Source organism: Papaver somniferum, unplaced genomic scaffold (assembly GCF_003573695.1).
Source record: "Papaver somniferum cultivar HN1 unplaced genomic scaffold, ASM357369v1 unplaced-scaffold_137, whole genome shotgun sequence".
NCBI lineage: Eukaryota > Viridiplantae > Streptophyta > Magnoliopsida > Ranunculales > Papaveraceae > Papaver > Papaver somniferum.
In genome coordinates this window covers 19,567,616-19,587,140 of record NW_020622934.1, presented here as the reverse complement: position 1 = coordinate 19,587,140, position 19,525 = coordinate 19,567,616, and the positions used below count along the sequence as shown (strand labels likewise).

Here is a 19,525-nt window from a genome sequence, read left to right as displayed (position 1 = left end):
TCTTCATCTCTGCCATAAGATTTCCTTGACTCTTGATGAATTCCATCTGGTTTAATGATATTTTTGATATCAGGGATGATGTATTTTGGAATCCTTTTAACCAGAGTCCAAATATAAACCTTGTAGAAATTAGCTTCATCAATGAAATCGGGTCCAGAGGGAGGTACTTCAGTGAGGACTATGAGTTTGTCGAAAATGCCTCTGGTTCCTCCTTTCCTAAAGACTTTATAATCCTCTAAGCTTCCAAGTTTGATAGAATAGTAGTTTCTTATTTTTTTTCCGAAGATTGACCCCAGCATGTCTTCTGAGCTCCTAGTTTGATTTGATAAACCTAGAGATAGTTCTAGTTTCATGAGAAATTTTGCTACAATATCTGCCAATAAAAACCCATTTCCAATCTTCTTTGTTTTTGGGTAGAGTATTCTCAGCATTGATGAAAACTTTTAGGAACAAGTCTTCAGGAATGTTCAAGGAGGAATTCATTTGTTCAACTAGATTTTCTACTTGATCAATGGGTTTAGTTCCAGAAGATGAGGCCATGAGAAAAACTTTAGAGATAGTAATGGTGGTGGTGGTGGTGGTATAGAGAGTGATGTTATGTTTAGTACTGAGACTATTAACTTTAATTTGAATTTGAAGTTGCAGTTTTGTTGTGTATATGGGTTTCATTTTGTTGTTTAGCTGCAGATGATGGTGATGTAGCTTAATAGTCCAAGGGTCATCTGAAGAGAAGTACAAGAGCCATGTGCTACCATTGCAGTTCCAGTATCCGTGTTGTTGAGATTTGCTGACCAAGATGGAGTTATTGACTACTGGCGAACCTTGGGGGGCTGACCTGTCAAGAAACCAAAAACCATCAAAGTACAAGATAGTATAAAGATAGGGGTTAGCTGTCCTAAGTAAGGTATTTAAGGTAAAAAAATCGTGGGTGAAGTCCAGAGAAAATCTAAGCATGTCTCTAATTATGAAACGTCCAGAGTGCATAGGATTATAAAAATTAAAGACTAGCAGGTAATGTCTAGAGAATAGAAAAACTGGATCAGGTAAGGAAAGAAGTATGATAGTGGGCTTGGCAAAATTGAGTTTCGAGTGAACACATTTACTAACCGCTACGTAGGAGGACTTAGAATAGGAAACAATTTGCATGAGATACCACTCAGCCGAGCTGCTTAAACGAGTCAGATGGATTGAAAGATGATTCGTAATTGTGTGGTTAGGACGTGTGCAAGGTGTTGCAGTTACTGGAGCCGAACACGTTATGCCGCCAAGTGTAGTGCTGCTCGTTCTCACTTCCCATCTGTCAAAGAAAGAGATATAGGGTTAGTCAGCCTAATAAGAAAGCATTTGTGCTTCTTAGGCTATAGGTAATGATCTTTTTGATGCGGGAAATTTGAAACGACAGTAAAAAGGGGATGAGTGTAGAAAACGGAAAGGTGTAATCTTTGGGAACCGTCGCCACTTAATGGTGAGAATACCCAACACCAATCAATAAAATCCTTTATAAGAATCCTTGCCGGGGGTAAGAGATGTTTTAGTTTCTTAGTCCGTTCTTCTCCTATTTCTTTCTCCTTATTGAAATTACTCCATTCAATCCAATCAAAATGTCTGATACTGTTAAGAATGTTGATCGAAAGGGTAAGTAGAAATTGGTTGAGGTTGATGTTGAGCCGAGAAAATCCATTGGTATCCCTGAGAGCACTGTATCACTCGGTTTCCATATGGAATCGCATTCCCACAAGTTTGTGAATCGACTGGTTTTGAGAGTGATTTCACATGGTATTTGGACGATCTTAAACATAATGTTGAAGTGAAGATTGAATAGTGCTTGTAAGATGATGGACCATCATTGGTCGTGCATGAGTTGATGATGGATTCTCCAGTCGATCGTCTTCGAATTCATTTCAATCAGCCAAAGCCTGCACCAATAAATCAGGAAACAAGCAACCCATTTGCGGAATTGGAGACCAAATTCGGAAATGGTAGCAGTAGTGGACATGCATCTGGTGAAAAAGTGCAAGGATCGTCTAGAGTAGGTTCTGATGTTGAAGGTTGCTATATTACTGGAATTCCCAAATCTATAGAGAACCCTCAGATGGGTTCCAAAGAACAATGGGTATTGTATGCTTTCCACCCCAAATATGGACCATTTGAGGTTCATGAAGCCGTTGTTGTCGTGGCTGATCGCTTTTTGGTGTCTAGAGTGAGTAGGGTAGGTTTCCAATCTATAACACTTGAAGAAGATGAGAGATTGATGGTCCATCAGTTGGCTGGTCAACCATGGCATCATGATGATCCAATGCACTTTCCAGTGATGGATGCTCTGTGTCTATCTACTGCAAAAATTGGCCGAGAGATTTTTGCAGGTTTTGGAAGAACAGAGGATGATCCAACCACCGTTCCATTTGCTGAGCCAACCACCGATCCAACATCCAATCCTGTGGAAGAATCCAAGATGGAAGAGCCTGCACAAGCAATGAGTGAAACGGAGGTCTCTCCCAGAGGTGCTGCTGCGAGTGCGGTTGCCGGAGAAGAAGTGAATCAATCTCCGGTACTTGTAAGGCGATCTTCTAAAGCTAGGATTCCAATGACTCGCAACCGAACTCAGAGCTTAAGTCAAGGGACTCGGATCAAGGCTCAGCTCTTTCACCAGTAAGAGAATGCTTGATCCTTTTCTTTTATCTTCGCTTAAAAACTTTAGTTGGTTTTTGAAGATGGGTTTATAGAGGGGTTGGTTTATGGTAAATATATTGCACTTTTTAAGGATTAAACAGGTGTGTTTGATGGTTTTAATTTTGTTTGAACGAATTCGGTTTCTTTCTTTATGGATTGCTTTGAATTGGTAATTGTGTATGTTATCTTTGATATTTCTATGGATGGAATGCCTCTGGTGGTTGTGAATGCTAATATACTGATTGTGAACATGTAATTTCTGGAGAGATTTATCCTTGTGATGAATATGATGTGAAGCCATGAGCTGATTATAATTAGCTAAGATATGTGTGGTGATAGAATTATGGTAATCAGTATAACTCAATAGGTGTTGATAGTAATTAGCAATTAGATCCTTATTGAGCATGTAATGAATATTAGTAGGGGGTATCCCTGGATCAATTTTGGTGTTGATGAGTAAAATGGTAGGATTATATTGAAGTATTCTAAGGGGGGAAGCTCATCAGAGAGGTAATGGTGAGGCTTTTAGTAGAATTTGTGATGAAGGTGATGTTGGTAACAGTAGTGATAGTAGTCAGAGTCTGGTTTGTGATGAGAGTGATTTCTGAAATTCCTGTTGTGGTAGTGATATTTGAGATGTTTATGATTCTGGTGGGGATTTTGTAATTCTTGTAATTCATGATAATCCCCATTCCATTGCCAATTCAGCTGCACATAACACTGCATAGTTTACTGCAATGTAATTTGTTGCAATTCCAAGGCCTCCACATAGAGTACCTATCACTTGATAATATTCATCCATGATAACCACTCCAAAACCAGTTGCTCCTAGATTACCAAAAGATGATCCATCACAGCAGAAGAGTATATAACCAATTGTTGGAGGAGTCCATAAGCATACTTTGATACACTAAAATCTTGTTTTCCTGTATCCCAAGATGAAAAAGCTTATTACTTGATCATCATAATCTTGACTCCATTTATGACCCTTCATTCTAATTCATCCTTCCTGCACATATTTCATTACTTTCCTTTTAATACCCTGAGCATTTGGTTTGATTTCTTCAAAGTATTTTCTATTTTTCTGGAACCATTTTTTTTGTTTGAGAATAGCACAAGAGGCAATAATCCAGATTTCTTGTATAAGAGGACTCTTGTTTTTAGCACATCTCCAAACTTCTTCAAAGGATTCAGGAGCCTTGAAATTGAATACAGCAAATCCATATTCCCATATCTCCACACTGACAGAACATTCCCACAGTAGATGGTTCATACTATCTTGTTCTTTCTCACACACACAGCATCTAGATGCTAGTTCATATCCGTTACTTACCATAATAGCATCATCAATATATGATCCTTGCACCAACTTCCAAATGTTACTTGAAATACTTGGATGTAAAAAGTTATTCCATACATACCTTGACCAATGCTTCTTAGGTTCTTTATGTCTGAGCTTATTCGTTGCATCTGGCATAGTAGGTGTGCCTTTAATATCTCCATTCCAGATTACTTCATCTTCATCTCTATATATTTCAGGAAGTTTTTGATTCATTAATATTACTTGAATTTCACTTGGTATAGACCATGTACCTTCATTTAAAATATCAGCTAGCTTCATCATTTTGTTATTTAGGAAGAACTGAGAAGATCCCATTTTATCCACTAGAGGAGTGTCCCTTATCCAAACTTCATGCCATACTGATATGTCTTCACCATTTCCACTTTCCAATGTCCACGCAGTAGATAATTTCCATGCATTACTCCATTGGCCATTTTTATCCATGTACTTTGCCTTGAAGAAAGCTGCCCAATCTTCGAGTGCATGATTTTCCACATCATCTTCATCAAAAATGCCATGTTTATTACTGCAAGTCTTGGGATAGCTAGGCCACCTTCATTAAATGGAGTGCGAACTCTTTCCCAAGCCACAATTTTGAACTTTCTAACATCACCATCACCCGACCATAAAAAAATTCTGATAACTTTCTCACAAATTTTAATTACATATGAAGGCCATTTGTATACTTCCATGTTGTAAATGGGGATAGTGCAAAGAACTGACTTTATAAGCACTAATCTTTCTTGAAAATACAATATTATCCCCTTCCAAGCTGCAAGCTTACTTTGTAACATTTCGACCATTGGCCAAACTATTGAGGTTTTAACTCTGTCAGCTGATAATATGACACCCAGATATTTGTCAGGAAAATCACTTCTCTCCATTTGAATTATATCTTGAATCAAAGATTTCCTTGAATCATTTGTACCATCAATAAATAGTTTACTCTTATTATTGTTAATTATCTGTCCAGAGCATTTTTGATATTCATCTAATAGCTGCAGAAGTTTTTGTAGAGTTTTTTTCCCTCCATTGCAAAACATGAAAACATCATCCGGAAAAAATAGATGAGTTGGCCTTATCCCCTTCCTGATGACCGTTGGAGATATCTTTCCTTCATTCACCAACTGAGTAAGCTTCTTACTTAGTACTTCTTCCATTAGCACAAACAAAATTGAAGAAACGTGTTCTCCTTTCCTTAGATCCCTACTCATAGGAAAAAAGCCACAAGGTCCTCCATTTATTAAAAATGATATTCTTGCAGATTTAAAGAGGTTGTGCAACCAATCACACCAATTTGTTGAAAAACCAAATTTCTGAAGTACTTGAAAAAGAAATTCTCAACTGACAGAGTCATATGCTTGTGAGATGTCAAGTTTAAGTCCATCATTACCTCATCTTCTTTTCTTCTTCATTTCATTGACCATTTCAGATGCAAGTAAAACCTGCTCTTGGATGCATCTGCCTTTTATGTAAGCTGCTTGTTGAGGGGACACCAGCTTTTCCATTAGAGTGCTCATCCTTACAGTCAGTATCTTTGTGATAATTTTAAAACTCACATTACTCAGGCCAATTGTCCTAAACTGACTTGGATTTTTTTCTCCCTGCACCTTTGGAAGAAGAACAAGGAAGCCTGAATTGAGGCCTTTAGGAATGAACTTTTTTTGCCAGCAATATTGGATTTCTTAAACTACATCATCCTGTATGATCTGCCAGCAGGCTCTATAAAAGCATCTGAGAATCCATCTGGACCTGGAGAGCTATCTGGATCCATGCTGAAAACAATGTTTTTGATCTTTTCTATGTTAGGAATGGCATCCAAAATATTTTGGTCTTCCACGGTAATATTTTTTGGACTAACCTCTAATAATGAATCTGCTATTTTCACTTCTTTAAATTTGAATTTATTATCAAATTGACTTACTAGAAGATCTGCTATCTTTTTTTTTATTTGAAATAACATTCCCAGTATCATCTTCTAATTCACTTATACAATTTTGTGTTTGCTTTATCTTGATGGAGGTATTAAAAAACTTTATGTTGGAAGCTCCTTCCTTTATCCATTTCACTCTTGCTTTTTGTTTCATCATTGCATTCGGTTGGACTCCCTTAGTGTTAAAATAATTTTTTGCTTCCACCAACTCATTCAAGTTCTCTTCATTAAAAGGATTGTTATCAGATTTTTCTATTGCTTCTTGAACTCTTACTTCAGCTTCTCTAATTTGGACATTCACATACCCAAAAACCTTCCAATTCCATTCTTTAAGAATATTTTTTAACCTCTTCCAATTTGTTTGAAACACAAAGGCAAGATCTCCTATAATAGGTTCTGACCAACTTTTTTGAACTGTCTCCATGAAATAGGATGAGATATCCACATTTTCTGAAATTTGTGGGGGGAGTTCTTTGGCTTTGGAATATTTTCACAACCTCCAAATATAGGTGCATGATCTGAAGGAATTCTTAAACCAACCTTGAAACCCCAATCTGCATAATTATGTAGCCATAATTGATTGAACATTGCTTTGTCCAAGCTGCAAAGTATTCTTTTACTGCCATGCTGATAATTTGACCATGAATGTTGTAATACTGATTTTGGATCTTGAAGTAATCCACAACCATCAATACAATTGTTGAAATCCAACATTGATCTTTTATTAAGAGCTTTTCCACTAATTTTCTCTTCTGCACAAGTAATAACATTGAAGTCTCCATGAATTAACCATGGCTTCTTCAAATCACTAATCATTTCCATCTCAGACCATAAAAATCTTCTCTAGAACCACCCCCACATGAGCATCAACTCCTGATATTAAAGAATCTCCCACACTCACAGTGATCATTTGACTTGACATAGACACAACTGTTGGTGTTGGTAATGTCTTATTCCAAAATAACCAAATGTTCCCTTTTTTATTTGAAACTGAATTATGAATCACCATACTTTGCATCACAGATAGATTCAACTTATTACAAAAATAAGAAGTGCAAAAAAAATTTGGTTCTACAACCAAACTAGTGAAGGATTAAATTGATTTACTAAAGACCAAAGTTTTTCTTGAGACCTAGGTCTTTTAAGGCCCCTTAAGTTCCAGAATAAGACTTTCATTGTTTAGGATGGAGGCCTATTGTGCCTCCTTTTCCATGATTTTTTATAAAATTGTATTTCACTGGTACTTGTTGAGGAATTACCTTAGGTTTTGCATTCTTCATTTGAGTTCCAGTTTGTGCAGGTGCACTTAGTTTTTGAATAACTTTGGACCAAGAGGTAGTAGGAATTCTTTTCTCAGATACTGATCCATTCTTTTCATTGACATACTTAACCACACTTGTATCCAGAGAATTGTCTTCCACTATTTGTAAAACTTTAGCTGGACTTATCATGTTCATGACAATATTGTGCTCCTCTTCAGTTATACTTTGTAGAGATCCAAATTTCCCTGAATTACTTGGAATGTTACTTGTTGTGCTTTGAACTGGTTCTTCAGTAATGCTAATTTGAGTCACTGGTGTGTTTCACATATATCAAATTTCTCCATAATTTTGATTGGTGTCACATTAAAATTTGATGTAGGCATACGACCTGCTTTCTGATTCTCTGTTGCTTCTTGATTTGAATTCTTCTTTGCTATGCACTCTGGCTGAGTATGACCAATAATTTGACAATTTGGACAAAATTTAGGAAGCTTTGTAAGTAGAACACTCTGCATAAAGCCTCTATATTTGGTCTTAATCCAAAGTTTATGAGGAATCTTTTTTTCTAAATCAATTTCCACCAGAACTCTTGCATATAGACCATTCTCATAGTTCAGAATGACTTCATCAACTTTTACTGGTGTTCCAATTGCACTGCTAATGGTGAAAAGAGTTTTTTCATCCCAATATTCCAGACTGAGACCAGGATAATGAACCCAAACCATAGCTAAGGATGTTCTTTGATTCTCTGGTCTAAAATTAGGCATCAAATTTCGAATCCTTAAAACTTGATCAAGGACTTCCCATTTACCAGCTTTGATTGTATTTCTATCTTCCATATTCTCCAATTTGATTGTGAAAAACCCCTTTCCCAGAGGAATCATTTTACATTTACCAGTTAATTTCCATTGATTTTTCAAACTCGTAACAACATCAACAAACTTGATTCTCAAAAAATCAAGCCTACCAATTAGAGAAAGCTTCCATACATCATATCTATCTTCTGAGAAATTATTGATCAAATCGATCGATGGACTTTCTTCAACAGGAGTAACCATATTTATTTCTGGGACTTCCATCTTAATAAAACCTTATTTTTTGATGATAAACTATTTAAAAGAGATCGAAATAGTAGGTAAACATCATTTAAAAACACCAATCATGAATTATTATGTAAGAAATCACATGAATTAATGATTAGCTTCCCTGAAAGCGATGATTGAAACGAAATAATGTTCTCCGAGTTGATCACCTATTTGTAGAGCACTGAGTCGACCGATCTTTTTTTCCGAGGAATTTTTATCAAAATTACGAGTCGTAGGGTAATGCTAACATCATGTGCAAATCATATAAACTCTTGGTGACTCTTTGCATGAACATCTTACCGATTTTTTTTTAAGGTTAACGGAAAGACCAAACAAAAAGAAAAACAGAAAATGACATGGAATAAGAAAATTCATCTGGCCGATGAATAATATTAGGAGGAAAAGACCATGTTTCAGAAACATGGTTTGCAATATCAAAAGCTGCTAAGTTGTGAGCCGACACATTGGCTTTTTTCCAGACAAAGCTGAACTCAGTCGAGTTAAAACTTGAGACTTTGTCCTTTATATCGTTGATGTTGTTCCTAATACGCCACGGGACTTCAGCACTTTTGTATCTAAAATTGTTGATGACATTTAAGGAGTCACCTTCCAAATCTGAAACCTTTTCCCATTGGCAGATCAATTCCAATTAAGGCCCCATTAGCTTCAACTTCAATTGACTGGTGTAATCCAAAACTTTGGACTGACCACCTTGGGATCCAGATCTTACAACTGACGCACATGCGTACCACTTAGACCCAGCCACCCCATCAAAGTTTATCGTAATTTTCTCAGTAGGAGGAGGTTTCTAGTTCTTGTTTTCTGAATCTAGCATGTCTTGTTCAGTAGGAAACAAGTAGAGTTTTGGCTCCCAGAATTCGTATTACACCCGTAAAGGGCTTCTCTGATAAAATCACAAACAACTTTTATATCTCAAAAGGCTTATGTTTATCGAAATAAATAACCTTTTAATCCTGGAAAATCAAGTCACAGAGAGTTACACCAAGATCAAAACACAAGAGCAGAGTCTTCAAAGTCTTAGATCTTCGATTTAATCTTCAAAGTAACAACTTGCAACAAGAAACTTGATTTCTGATTTATTTTCGCACAGAACGGAGTCTGTTAACAATGGAAAATCAATAATCTATCTTACAGATCTAGAATAACTTAGATCTGTAGAAATGTTAAATTTTTGATCTAGTTTGAGTGTCCTTATATCAGAAGAGAAGGATCATGGAATAAACAAACTAAGTGCAGTCAAACATTCAACAACTATTAGTCAATCAAATCAATAATCGGAAACTAAAATAACAATGCAATTATCTAGTTTCCCACCAACGGTACTCGTAGAGCTTTTTGATCCCACATAAGTCTTTAAACGAGCGGTCGTAAGATATATTTCCTAATTAGGGTACTTTCCTCTCCAGATAGACGGCTACACCAGAAACAACAAGAATGAAGTTTTCCTGGCTCTTAGGATAGTTTGCAAGAAATACAAACTCGGGAAGAATGAAGATTTCCTGGCTCTTAGGATAATTTTGAAAGAAATACAAACTCAAGAATTTATAGACCAAGGTTGTTTATACAAGGAAGAAATTACACATAAAATGGTGAGAGAAAAAACAAAAAGAAAGAGAAAGGAAAAAAAAAACATAACTCTTCATTATTCTTGTGAATCAAATCAGATAGAACTAGAGATTGATTGATTTCCAAGTTGCAAGCTAACATTTGACGAAGTTCAGAAGATTCCTCTTTGAGTCGATCAATCAATATTAATATTATAAAAAATCCATACGACATCTTCACATATCTTTTAGCCATAATTCATACGAAATCTTCACATACCTTTTATCCATATTCTAAAATCAATCAATATTAAGATTATAACAAAACAAGTGAAAAACTCTTATTTTATACCAATTTCTAAAATCTTCACTGGTCCAATATTTTGACTCATTAAAATCATTATGAATTCTTCTGCATGTTGGGTTGTAGCTGATATTGAAGGAAAAATATTTATGTAAGTGAATCATCAACAAAAATGATAAGGGTTTCATCATCTTCTTCTTCCGGCAGTTTCATAGGCATGGGGAAAGTAACCGTAAAATTGTGTTAAAATCCTCGACAAATAAAGATGTTCATGAAGAATCCACCATCATCATCATCGAGAAAGAGTTTGAACAGAAATTTTAAGATGCAAAAATGGAAAAGAAATCGGATGAAGATATTTTTAATTTTTAGGGTACACGAAAGAGCTAGATAATTGATCTGACCGTGAGGATATCTATTGGGGTTGGGACTTGTAATTTTATTATCTCATGTACCCATAATTTGCGCCTGCGGTCCATATTGTATGGGGTTAGTAGTTAGTACATAGTATAGTTTTCATTTTATCCACTTCTGAAATCTCATCTGGAGGCTTATCTAAATATTTTTCATAATGGTCAGATGGCCTCGTTTTATTAGTGTTAATTATTTAATAAGATTATATAATTTAGTATTAATTATTAAATTAATGAATTAATTTTGATTTAAAATTAGACTTAGCGGCTTGATTTATTTATTTTTTGAGGGAAGAGAAGTAGAAGGAAAAAATAGATGTTTATTTCAACATTCTAGATTTTGATTCATCCAACCAAGAAAAGTGATTCCTTTGAGAAATTTGAGATGGGAGATCATTATATAATAGAGAAATTAAATTTTACATACCTACTGATAGTAAAAATACTTAAAAGATTGAAGAATATAATAATATCTTTGATTTAAAGAATCTTTTATGACTTTGCTCGATCGTATTGCATTCCAAGTTTGTTCTCAATGTCATAGTTATTACAGGGTTGCTAGAGAATTGCTCGTTCGAACTCACAAGTGTTTCTATATCAAGCTTGTTGTCAAATTTAGTTGTCAAAACTATATCTTGATTTCTAGTCTACAATTAGTTAAGTCTCGGTCTAGGATAAAGATAGTTTAAAAACGAACCAGTCATCATTGTGTTCTACCATTTGAAGGCGAAGATCAACCGAAGTTTTTGGAGAACTTCATCAACAAAAGATAAGTGAAGATTGAACCACCTAATTCTCAAGTTATATTCACTTTTCTATCCTTGAGACGTTGTTCCGTAACTAATTAGACTATCATGCATAGACAATAATTTCGAGTCAAGTTTATCTTGATAATTAGTTCTCGAAATGCAACGACTAAGCTTAATGAACATTTGTTCATACTTGATGAATTTTGGTTAAGGAAAATTTATTGTTCGCAATCAAAATCATGATTCAAGTTTTGACGTTCGAAAATAGCCTGGAACAGTGATATTTGTCATTGATGTTATTCGGGAATGTTTCGAATCGAGTTAGAGAGAAATATAGAACTACTATAGATTCAGATATAAGACAGTGTTATCATTCAGTCTTACAAACTGGGAAAATTGTTATAATTCTTAACCCGTATTACATGTATTCGTACACGTATCGGAGTAGCTATATATATATATATATATATATCGACTTATAGATTTGTGGTACGCATATTTTTATGTACACCATGTAAAAATCGGTTCAAATCGTGAACCGGATCGGTATGCACACTCTTATGCAAACCATTTTAAAATTGTGGTTACGGAACCGGGTTAGTTTACAAACCAGTAAACGTACCGAAATAGTTATGTGTTCCTGAACTCGGTTTAGTACCCAAACCGGTACGCAAACCAAAATAGTTATTTGAACTCCAGAACCGGTCATAGTCTTAAAGTCTCCAGACCGGTACGCATACCTAAATTTTTATGTTAACTTCGGAACTTGGTTTGGTTAAATGTTTACAAACCGGTACACGTACTCTGACTGAACTGAGTCACGAACTGCTATGATATTTGTACTTTCTGCATTTACTAACCATGTCGATTATCATCGATTGCAATAACTTATTTCTACGAGATAATTAGTGTTTGATTAATTCTCTAAAACACTAGACTTATTCGATCAAATGATTGTGACTTAAGGTTAACGTCTTAACTGTTCATGAAAATGAGTATTAAGCTTTTAAGTTCAAATCGGCTAGTTTTAGATAACCACCTTGAACATAGTCTTTATACACGGTTCGGTTACGGTTTCACCTAACCAGAGTGTATATCTTGTTTATGTAAATCAGATTCAAAAATTCATCTAACGGTGGATATTGTTAATTTGCTTGGTTCCAAAACTGTCTTATCTTAAACCTGAAACAACCTATGCTTTGAATGTCTATAAAAGGGAAACTCCAAGCAACCGGGATCTTTGAATCCCAACACTACTTTTTGGTGTGTTCTAGTTATATTTAGAGTCGTCCTCTCCAGAAACCCTTTTAGGGTTAAGCGACTACAAAGACTTCACAGGGATTCGTGAAGCCAGGTCCAGTAATCTTTTATCTCGATAACTCAAGTATCTTGATCTTGTTCGATTGTTGATTTATCACTTGAACAAGATAGATAGAAATCACAAAGTTCTCTTCGTCTCAAAATTTGTGATTTCGCAAGTTTTATACTTGTGAGGTGAATAATAATCTAGGTTGTACTGAGGTTACATAAGTCCGAATTTTTAGATTAGCTAGACTTTGTCTATTGCTATCGATTTACAAACCACCTTGAACGAAATCCATTTTGATCGTAAAGGAAATCAATTATATAGGCTTAGTTTGCGGGAGGAAGATTTGGTTTAATGTCTTCAATTGAGTTTAAGCAACTCTTAGTTGGTGTGACGTCATCTAAGGGAATCAGTTGTGCGGAATCCTGTTGGGATTCAAGAGGCTTAAGAAGCGCGAATGTACCTGAATCAGTGGGAGACTGAGTTCGGCTCAACTACATTCCAGACCGAGGTTAATTGGTAGTAGGCTAGTGTCTGTAACGGCTTAATACAGTTTGGTGTTCATCTGGACTAGGTCCCGGGGGTTTTCTGCGTTTTTGGTTTTCTCGTTAACAAAACTTCTGGTGTCTGTGTTATTTCTTTTTCCGCATTATATTGTTTATCTTTATAATTGAAACATCACAGGTTGTGCGTTAATCAATCGTAATAGATACATCCGACCTTTTTTGTTGGATACGATTAGATTGATGTTTGTACATCGGTCTTTGGTACCGTCCAAGTTATCTATTTGTAACTAGGTTCACGGATTTGGTTCTGTAAACCAGAAACCATCAAAGTACAAGATAGTATAAAGATAGGGGTTAGCTGTCCTAAGCAAGGTATTTAAAGCAAAAAAATCGGGGGTGAAGTCCAGAGCAAATCTAAGCATGTATCTAATTATGAAATTTCTAGAGTGCATGGGATTAGAAAACTTAAAGATTAGCAGGTAATATCTAGAGAATAGAAAAACTGGATCAGGTAAGGAAAGAAGTATGGTAGTGGGCTTGGAAAAATTGAGTTTCGAGTGAACACATTTACCAACCGCTATGTAGGGAGACTTAGAAGAAGCAGCAATTTCCATGAGATACCACTCAGCTAAGCTTCTTAAACGAGTTAGGTGGATTGAAATTTGATTCATAATTGTGTGGTTAGGACGTGTGCAAGGCGTTGCAGTTACTATAGCCGAACACGTTATGCTGCCAAGTATAGTGCTGCTCGTTCTCACTTCCCATCTGTCAAAGAAAGAGATATAAGATTAGTCAGCCTAATAAGAAAGCAGTTGTGCTTCTTAGGTTTTAGGTAATGATGTATTTGATGCGGCAAATTTGAAACGACAGTAGAAAGGGGATGATTGTGCAAAACGGAAAGATGTAATCTTTGGGAACCGTCGCCAGCTAATGGTGGGAATACCCAACAACAATCAATGAAATCCTTTATAAGAATCCTTGCCGGGGGTAAGAGATGTTTTAGTTTCTTAGTCCGTTCTTCTCCTATTTCTTTCTCCTTATTGAAATTACTCCATTCAATCCAATCAAAATGTCTGATACTGTTAAGAATGTTGATCGAAAGGGTAAGCAGAAATTGGTTGAGGTTGATGTTGAGACGAGAATCCATTGGTATCCCTGAGAGCACTGTATTACTCGGTTTCCATATGGAATCGCATTCCCACAAGGTTGTGAATCTCCTGGTTTTGAGAGTGATTTCACATGGTATTTGGACGATCTTTAGCATAATGTTGAAATGAAGATTGAAGAGTGCTTGCAAGATGATGGACCACCAGGGGTCGTGCATGAGTTGATGATGGATTTTCCAGTCGATCGTCTTCGAAATCATTTCAATCAGCCAAAGCCTGCACCAATAAATCAGGAAAGAAGTAACCCATTTGCTGAATTGGAGACCAGATTCGGAAATGGTAGCAGTAGTGGACATGCATCTGGTGAAAAAATGCAAGGATCATCTAGAGTAGGTTATGATGTTGAAGGTTGTTATATTACTGGAATTCCAAAATCTACAGAGCACCCTCAGATGGGTTCCAAATAACAATGGGTATTGTATGCTTTCCACCCCAAATATGGACCATTTGAGGTTCATGAAGGCGTTGTTGTAGTGGTTGATCGCTTTTTGGTGTCTGGAGTGAGTAGGGTAGGTTTCCAATCTATAACACTTGAAGAAGAGGAGAGATTGATGGTCCATCAGTTGGATGGTCAACCATGGAATCATGATGAGCCAATGCACTTTCCAGTGATGGATGCTTTGTGTCCATCTACTGCAAAAATTGGTCGAGCGATTTTTGCAGGTTTTGGAAGAACAGAGGCCGATCCAATCACCGTTCCATTTGCTGAGCCAACCACCGATCCAGCATCCAATCATGTGGAAGAAGTCGAGATGGAAGAGCCTGCACCAGCAACGAGTGAAACGGAGGTGCCTCCCAGAGGTGCTGCTGCGAATGCTGTTGTCGGAGAAGAAGTGAATCAATATCCGGTACCTGTAAGGCGATCTGCTGAAGCTAGGATTCCAATGACTCGTAGCCGGACTCGGAGCGTAAGTCAAGGGACTCAGATCAAGGCTCGGCTCTTTCATCAGTAAGAGAATGCTTGATCCTTTTCTTTTATATTCGCTTAAAAACTTTAGTCGGTTTCTGAAGATGGGTTTATAGAGGGGTTGGTTTATGGTAAGGATATTGCACTTTTTAAGGATTAAACAGGTGTGTTTGATGGTTGTAATTTTGTTTGAACGAATTCGGTTTCTTTCTTTATGGATTGCTTTGAATTGGTAATTGTGTATGTTCTCTTTGATATTGTTATGGATGGAATTCCTCTGGTGGTTGTGAATGCTAATATACTTACTGTGAACATGTAATTTCTGAAGAGATTTATCCTTGTGATGAATAGGATGTAAAGCCATGAGCTTATTAGAATTAGCTAAGATATGTGTGGTGATAGAATTATGGTAATCGGTATAACTCAATAGGTGTTGATAGTAATTAGATCCCTATTGAGCATGTAATAAATATTATTATGGGGTATCAATGGATAAATTTTGGTGTTTATGAGTAAACTGGTAGGATTAGATTGAAGTGTTCTAAGGAGGAAGCTCATCATAGAGGTAATGGTGAGGCTTTTGGTAGAATTTGTGATGAAGGTGATGTTGGTAACAGTAGTGATAGTAGTGAAAGTCTGGTTTATGATGAGAGTGATTTCTGAAATTCCTGTTGTGGTAGTGATATTTGAGATGTTTGTGATTCCGGTGGGGATTTTGTAATTCTTGTAATTCATGATAATCAAAGGATTCAAACAAAGAGATACCCGGGAAAGATTAGGTATGAGTAGAATTCATGAACAGAGAAGAGGATAGAAGAAGAAACAGAGAAAAAAAATGCAGCTAGGATGAGATCCGGCAACATTGCCGGCGAGAAACAAGTGAAAACTAGCAATTAGGCATAAAAAAAGACAAGAGAAACAGCTATAAATTGCCGGGGAAAGAGGAGGAGAGGAGAGGATTCAGGTGGGGAGGAGAGAGGAGAGAGGGTAGAGCATTTCTTTCTGGTATATAAAGAAAAAATAAAGAAATAAAATTTAAAGATTTTAACTTCTCCCTAACAGAATCTATAATAGTCACAATGAGGCATTTCAATTCCGGGTAAGAAATTTAGTTTCCTGGAAAAGTCTTTCTCCTGCTAACAATTTAGCACCTCTCTTAGCGATTGTATCAGCGGAAAAATTGACTTCTCTGAAACAATTCTCAAGATATATGGAAGCAATCCTTGATTTAGCTATTATCCATCTAGATTTCAGAAACCATGGGATCTTACCTACATTAAAATCTTGCAACACAGTTTTGGAGTCTGATCTGATTGTAATTTTTGTTAATCCCCATTTCATTGCCAATTCAGCTGCACATAACACTGCATAGTTTTTTGTAATGTAATTTGTTGCAATTCCAAGACCTCCACATAGAGTACCTATTACTTGATAATATTCATCCATGATAACCACTACAAAACCAGTTGCTCTTGGATTACCAAAAGATGATCCATCACAGGAGAAGAGTATACAACCAATTGTTGGAGGAGTCCACAAGCATACTTTGATACACTAAAATCTTGTTTTCGTGTATCCCAAGCTGAAAAAGCTTATTACTTGATCATCATAATCTTGACTCCATTTATGCCCATTCATTCTAATTCATCCTTCCTGCACATATTTCATTACCTTCCTTTTAATACCCTGAGCATTTGGTTTGATTTCTTCAAAGTATTTTCTATTTTTCTGGAACCATATTTCTTTGAGAATAGCATAAGAGGCAATAATTCAGATTTCTTGTATAAGAGGACTCTTGTTTTTAGCACATCTCCAAACTTCTTCAAAGGATTCAGGAGCCTTGAAATTGAACACAGCAGATATCCATATTCCCATATCTCGACACTGACAGAGCATTTCCACAGTAGATGGTTCATACATTCTTGTTCTTTCTCACACACACAGCATCTAGATGCTAGTTCATATCCTTTACTTACCATAATAGCGTCATCAATATATGCTCCTTGCACCAACTTCCAAATGTTACTTGCAATACTTGGATGTAAAAATTTATTCCATACATACCTTGACCAATACTTCTTAGATTCTTTATGTCTGAGCTTATTCGTTGCAGCTGGCATAGTAAGTGTTCCTTTAATATCTCCATTCCAGATTACTTCATCTTCATCTCCATGTATTTCAGGCAGTTTTTGATTCATTAATATTACTTGAATTTCACTTGGTATAGACCATGTACCTTCATTTAAAATATCAGCTAGCTTCATCATTTTGTTATTTAGAAAGAACTGAGAAGATCCCATTTATCCACTAGAGGAGTATCCCTTATCCAAACATCATGCCATACTGATATGTCTTCACCATTTCCACTTTCCAATGTCCACGCAGTACATAATTGCCATGCATTACTCCATTGACCATTTTTATCCATGTACTTCGCCTTGAAGAAAGCTTCCCAATCTTCGAGTGCATGATTTTCCATATCATCTTCATCAAAAATGCTCTGTTTATTACTGCAAGTCTTGGAATATCTAGGCCACCTTCATTAAATGGAGTGTGAACTCTTTCCCAAGCCACAGTTTTGAACTTTCTAACATCACTATCACCCGACCATAAAAAAATTCTGATAACTTTCTCACAAATTTTAATTACATATGAAGGCCATTTGTATACTGCCATGTTGTAAATGGGGATAGGGCAAAGAACTGACTTTATAAGCACTAATCTTTCTTGAAAAGGCAACATTCTCCCCTTCGAAGCTGCAAGCTTACTTTGTAACATTTCAACCATTGGCCAAACTATTGAGGGTTTAATTCTGTCAGCTGATAATATGACACCCAGATATTTGTCAGGAAAATCACTTCTCTCCATTTGCATTATATCTTGAATCAAAGATTTTCTTGAATCAGTTGTACCATCAATAAATAGTTTACTCTTATTCTTGTTAATTATCTGTCCAGAGAATTTTTGATATTCATCTAATAGCTGCAGAAGGTTTTGTAAAGTTTTTTTCCCTCCATTGCAAAACATGAAAACATCATCTGGAAAAAATAGATGAGTTGGCCTTATCCCCTTCCTGATGACCATTGGAGATATCTTACCTTCATTCACCAACTGAGTAAGCTTCTTACTTAGTACTTATTCCATTAGCACAAACAAAATTGGAGAAAGGGGGTCTCCTTGCCTTAGACCCCTACTCACAGTAAAAAAGCCACAAAGTCCTCCATTTATTAACAATGATATTCTTGCAGATTTAAAGATGTTGTGCAGCCAATCACACCAATTTGTTGAAAACCAAATTTCTGAAGTACTTGAAAAAGAAATTCTCAACTGACAGAGTCATATGCTCGTGAGATGTCAAGTTTAAGTCCAACATTACCTTCTCTTCTTTTCTTCTTCATTTCTTTGACCATTTCAGATACAAGTAAAACCTGCTCTTGGATGCATCTGCCTTTTATGTAAGCTGCTTGTTGAGGGGCCACCAGCTTTTTCATTAGAGTGCTCATCCTTACAGTCAGTATCTTTGTGATAATTTTAAAACTCACATTACTTGGGCCAATTGGCCTAAACTGACTTGGATTTTTTTCTCCCTGCACTTTTGGAAGAAGAACAAGGAAGCTTGAATTGGGGCTTTTAGGAATGAAAATTTTTTTCTAGCAATATTGGATTGCTTAAACTACATCATCTTGTATGATCTTCCAGCAGGATCTATAAAAGCATCCTAAGAATCCATCTGGACCTGGAGAGCTATCTGGATCCATGCTGAAAACAATGTTTTTGATCTTTTCTGTGTTAGGAATGCCATCCAACATATTTTGGTCTTCCACAGTAATCTTTTTTGGAATAACCTCTAATAATGAATCTGCTACTTGCACTTCTTTAAATTTGAATTTATTCTCAAAGTGACTTACTAGAATATTTGCTATCTTTTTTTTTTCTGAAATAACATTCCCATTATCATCTTATAATTCACTTACACAATTTTGTGCTTGGCTTATCTTGATGGAGGTATTTAAAAAAATTGTGTTGGAAGATCCTTACTTTATCCATCTCACTCTTGCTTTTTGTTTCATTATTGCATTCAGTTGGACTTCCTTAGTGTTAAACTCATTTTGTGCTTCCACCAACTCATTCAAGTTCTCTTCATTAAAAGGATTGTTATCAGATTTTTCCATTACTTCTTGAACTCTTACTTCAGCTTCTCTAATTTGGACATTCACATTCCCAAAAACCTTCCAATTCCATTCTTTAAGAATATTTTTTAACCTCCTCAAATTTGTTTGAAACACAAAGGAAGGATCTCCTATAATAGGTTCTGAC

At 36.0% G+C, this 19,525-nt stretch overlaps 3 protein-coding genes across 3 annotated transcripts; all 3 read right to left on the bottom strand.

Annotated features, from left to right (window-relative positions):
- Nucleotides 1–3,346: 3,346 nt before the first annotated feature.
- On the bottom strand, nucleotides 3,347–5,172 carry LOC113334654. Its single transcript, XM_026580860.1, has 3 exons — nucleotides 4,736–5,172; nucleotides 3,712–4,565; nucleotides 3,347–3,498 (listed from the first exon to the last, which is right to left on the bottom strand). Exons 1-3 carry the CDS (start codon nucleotides 5,170–5,172, stop codon nucleotides 3,347–3,349), a joined length of 1,443 nt encoding a protein of 480 aa, XP_026436645.1.
- A 2,343-nt stretch (nucleotides 5,173–7,515) lies between these two features.
- Nucleotides 7,516–8,286, bottom strand: LOC113334653. Its single transcript, XM_026580859.1, has one exon. It carries the CDS (start codon nucleotides 8,284–8,286, stop codon nucleotides 7,516–7,518), a length of 771 nt encoding a protein of 256 aa, XP_026436644.1.
- Nucleotides 8,287–17,530: 9,244 nt separating this feature from the next.
- On the bottom strand, nucleotides 17,531–18,711 carry LOC113334652. The gene is made up of 2 exons (XM_026580858.1): nucleotides 18,585–18,711; nucleotides 17,531–18,306 (listed from the first exon to the last, which is right to left on the bottom strand). Exons 1-2 carry the CDS (start codon nucleotides 18,709–18,711, stop codon nucleotides 17,531–17,533), a joined length of 903 nt encoding a protein of 300 aa, XP_026436643.1.
- Nucleotides 18,712–19,525: the final 814 nt, after the last annotated feature.

Excerpts from the sequence above, each read along its gene's own strand:
- LOC113334654 (XM_026580860.1), bottom strand. The coding sequence starts at position 5,172 with ATGGAAGAAGTACTAAGTAAGAAGCTTACTCAGTTGGTGAATGAAGGA. Across the intron at positions 4,566-4,735 it reads GAAAGATTAGTGCTTATAAA|GTGGCCTAGCTATCCCAAGA; the intron begins GTCAGTTCTTTG and ends CATTTAATGAAG. Across the intron at positions 3,499-3,711 it reads AATCAAACCAAATGCTCAGG|GAGCAACTGGTTTTGGAGTG; the intron begins GTATTAAAAGGA and ends TTGGTAATCTAG.
- LOC113334653 (XM_026580859.1), bottom strand. The coding sequence starts at position 8,286 with ATGGAAGTCCCAGAAATAAATATGGTTACTCCTGTTGAAGAAAGTCCA.
- LOC113334652 (XM_026580858.1), bottom strand. The coding sequence starts at position 18,711 with ATGAGCACTCTAATGAAAAAGCTGGTGGCCCCTCAACAAGCAGCTTAC. Across the intron at positions 18,307-18,584 it reads GAAGAAGAAAAGAAGAGAAG|GTAAGATATCTCCAATGGTC; the intron begins GTAATGTTGGAC and ends TGGTGAATGAAG.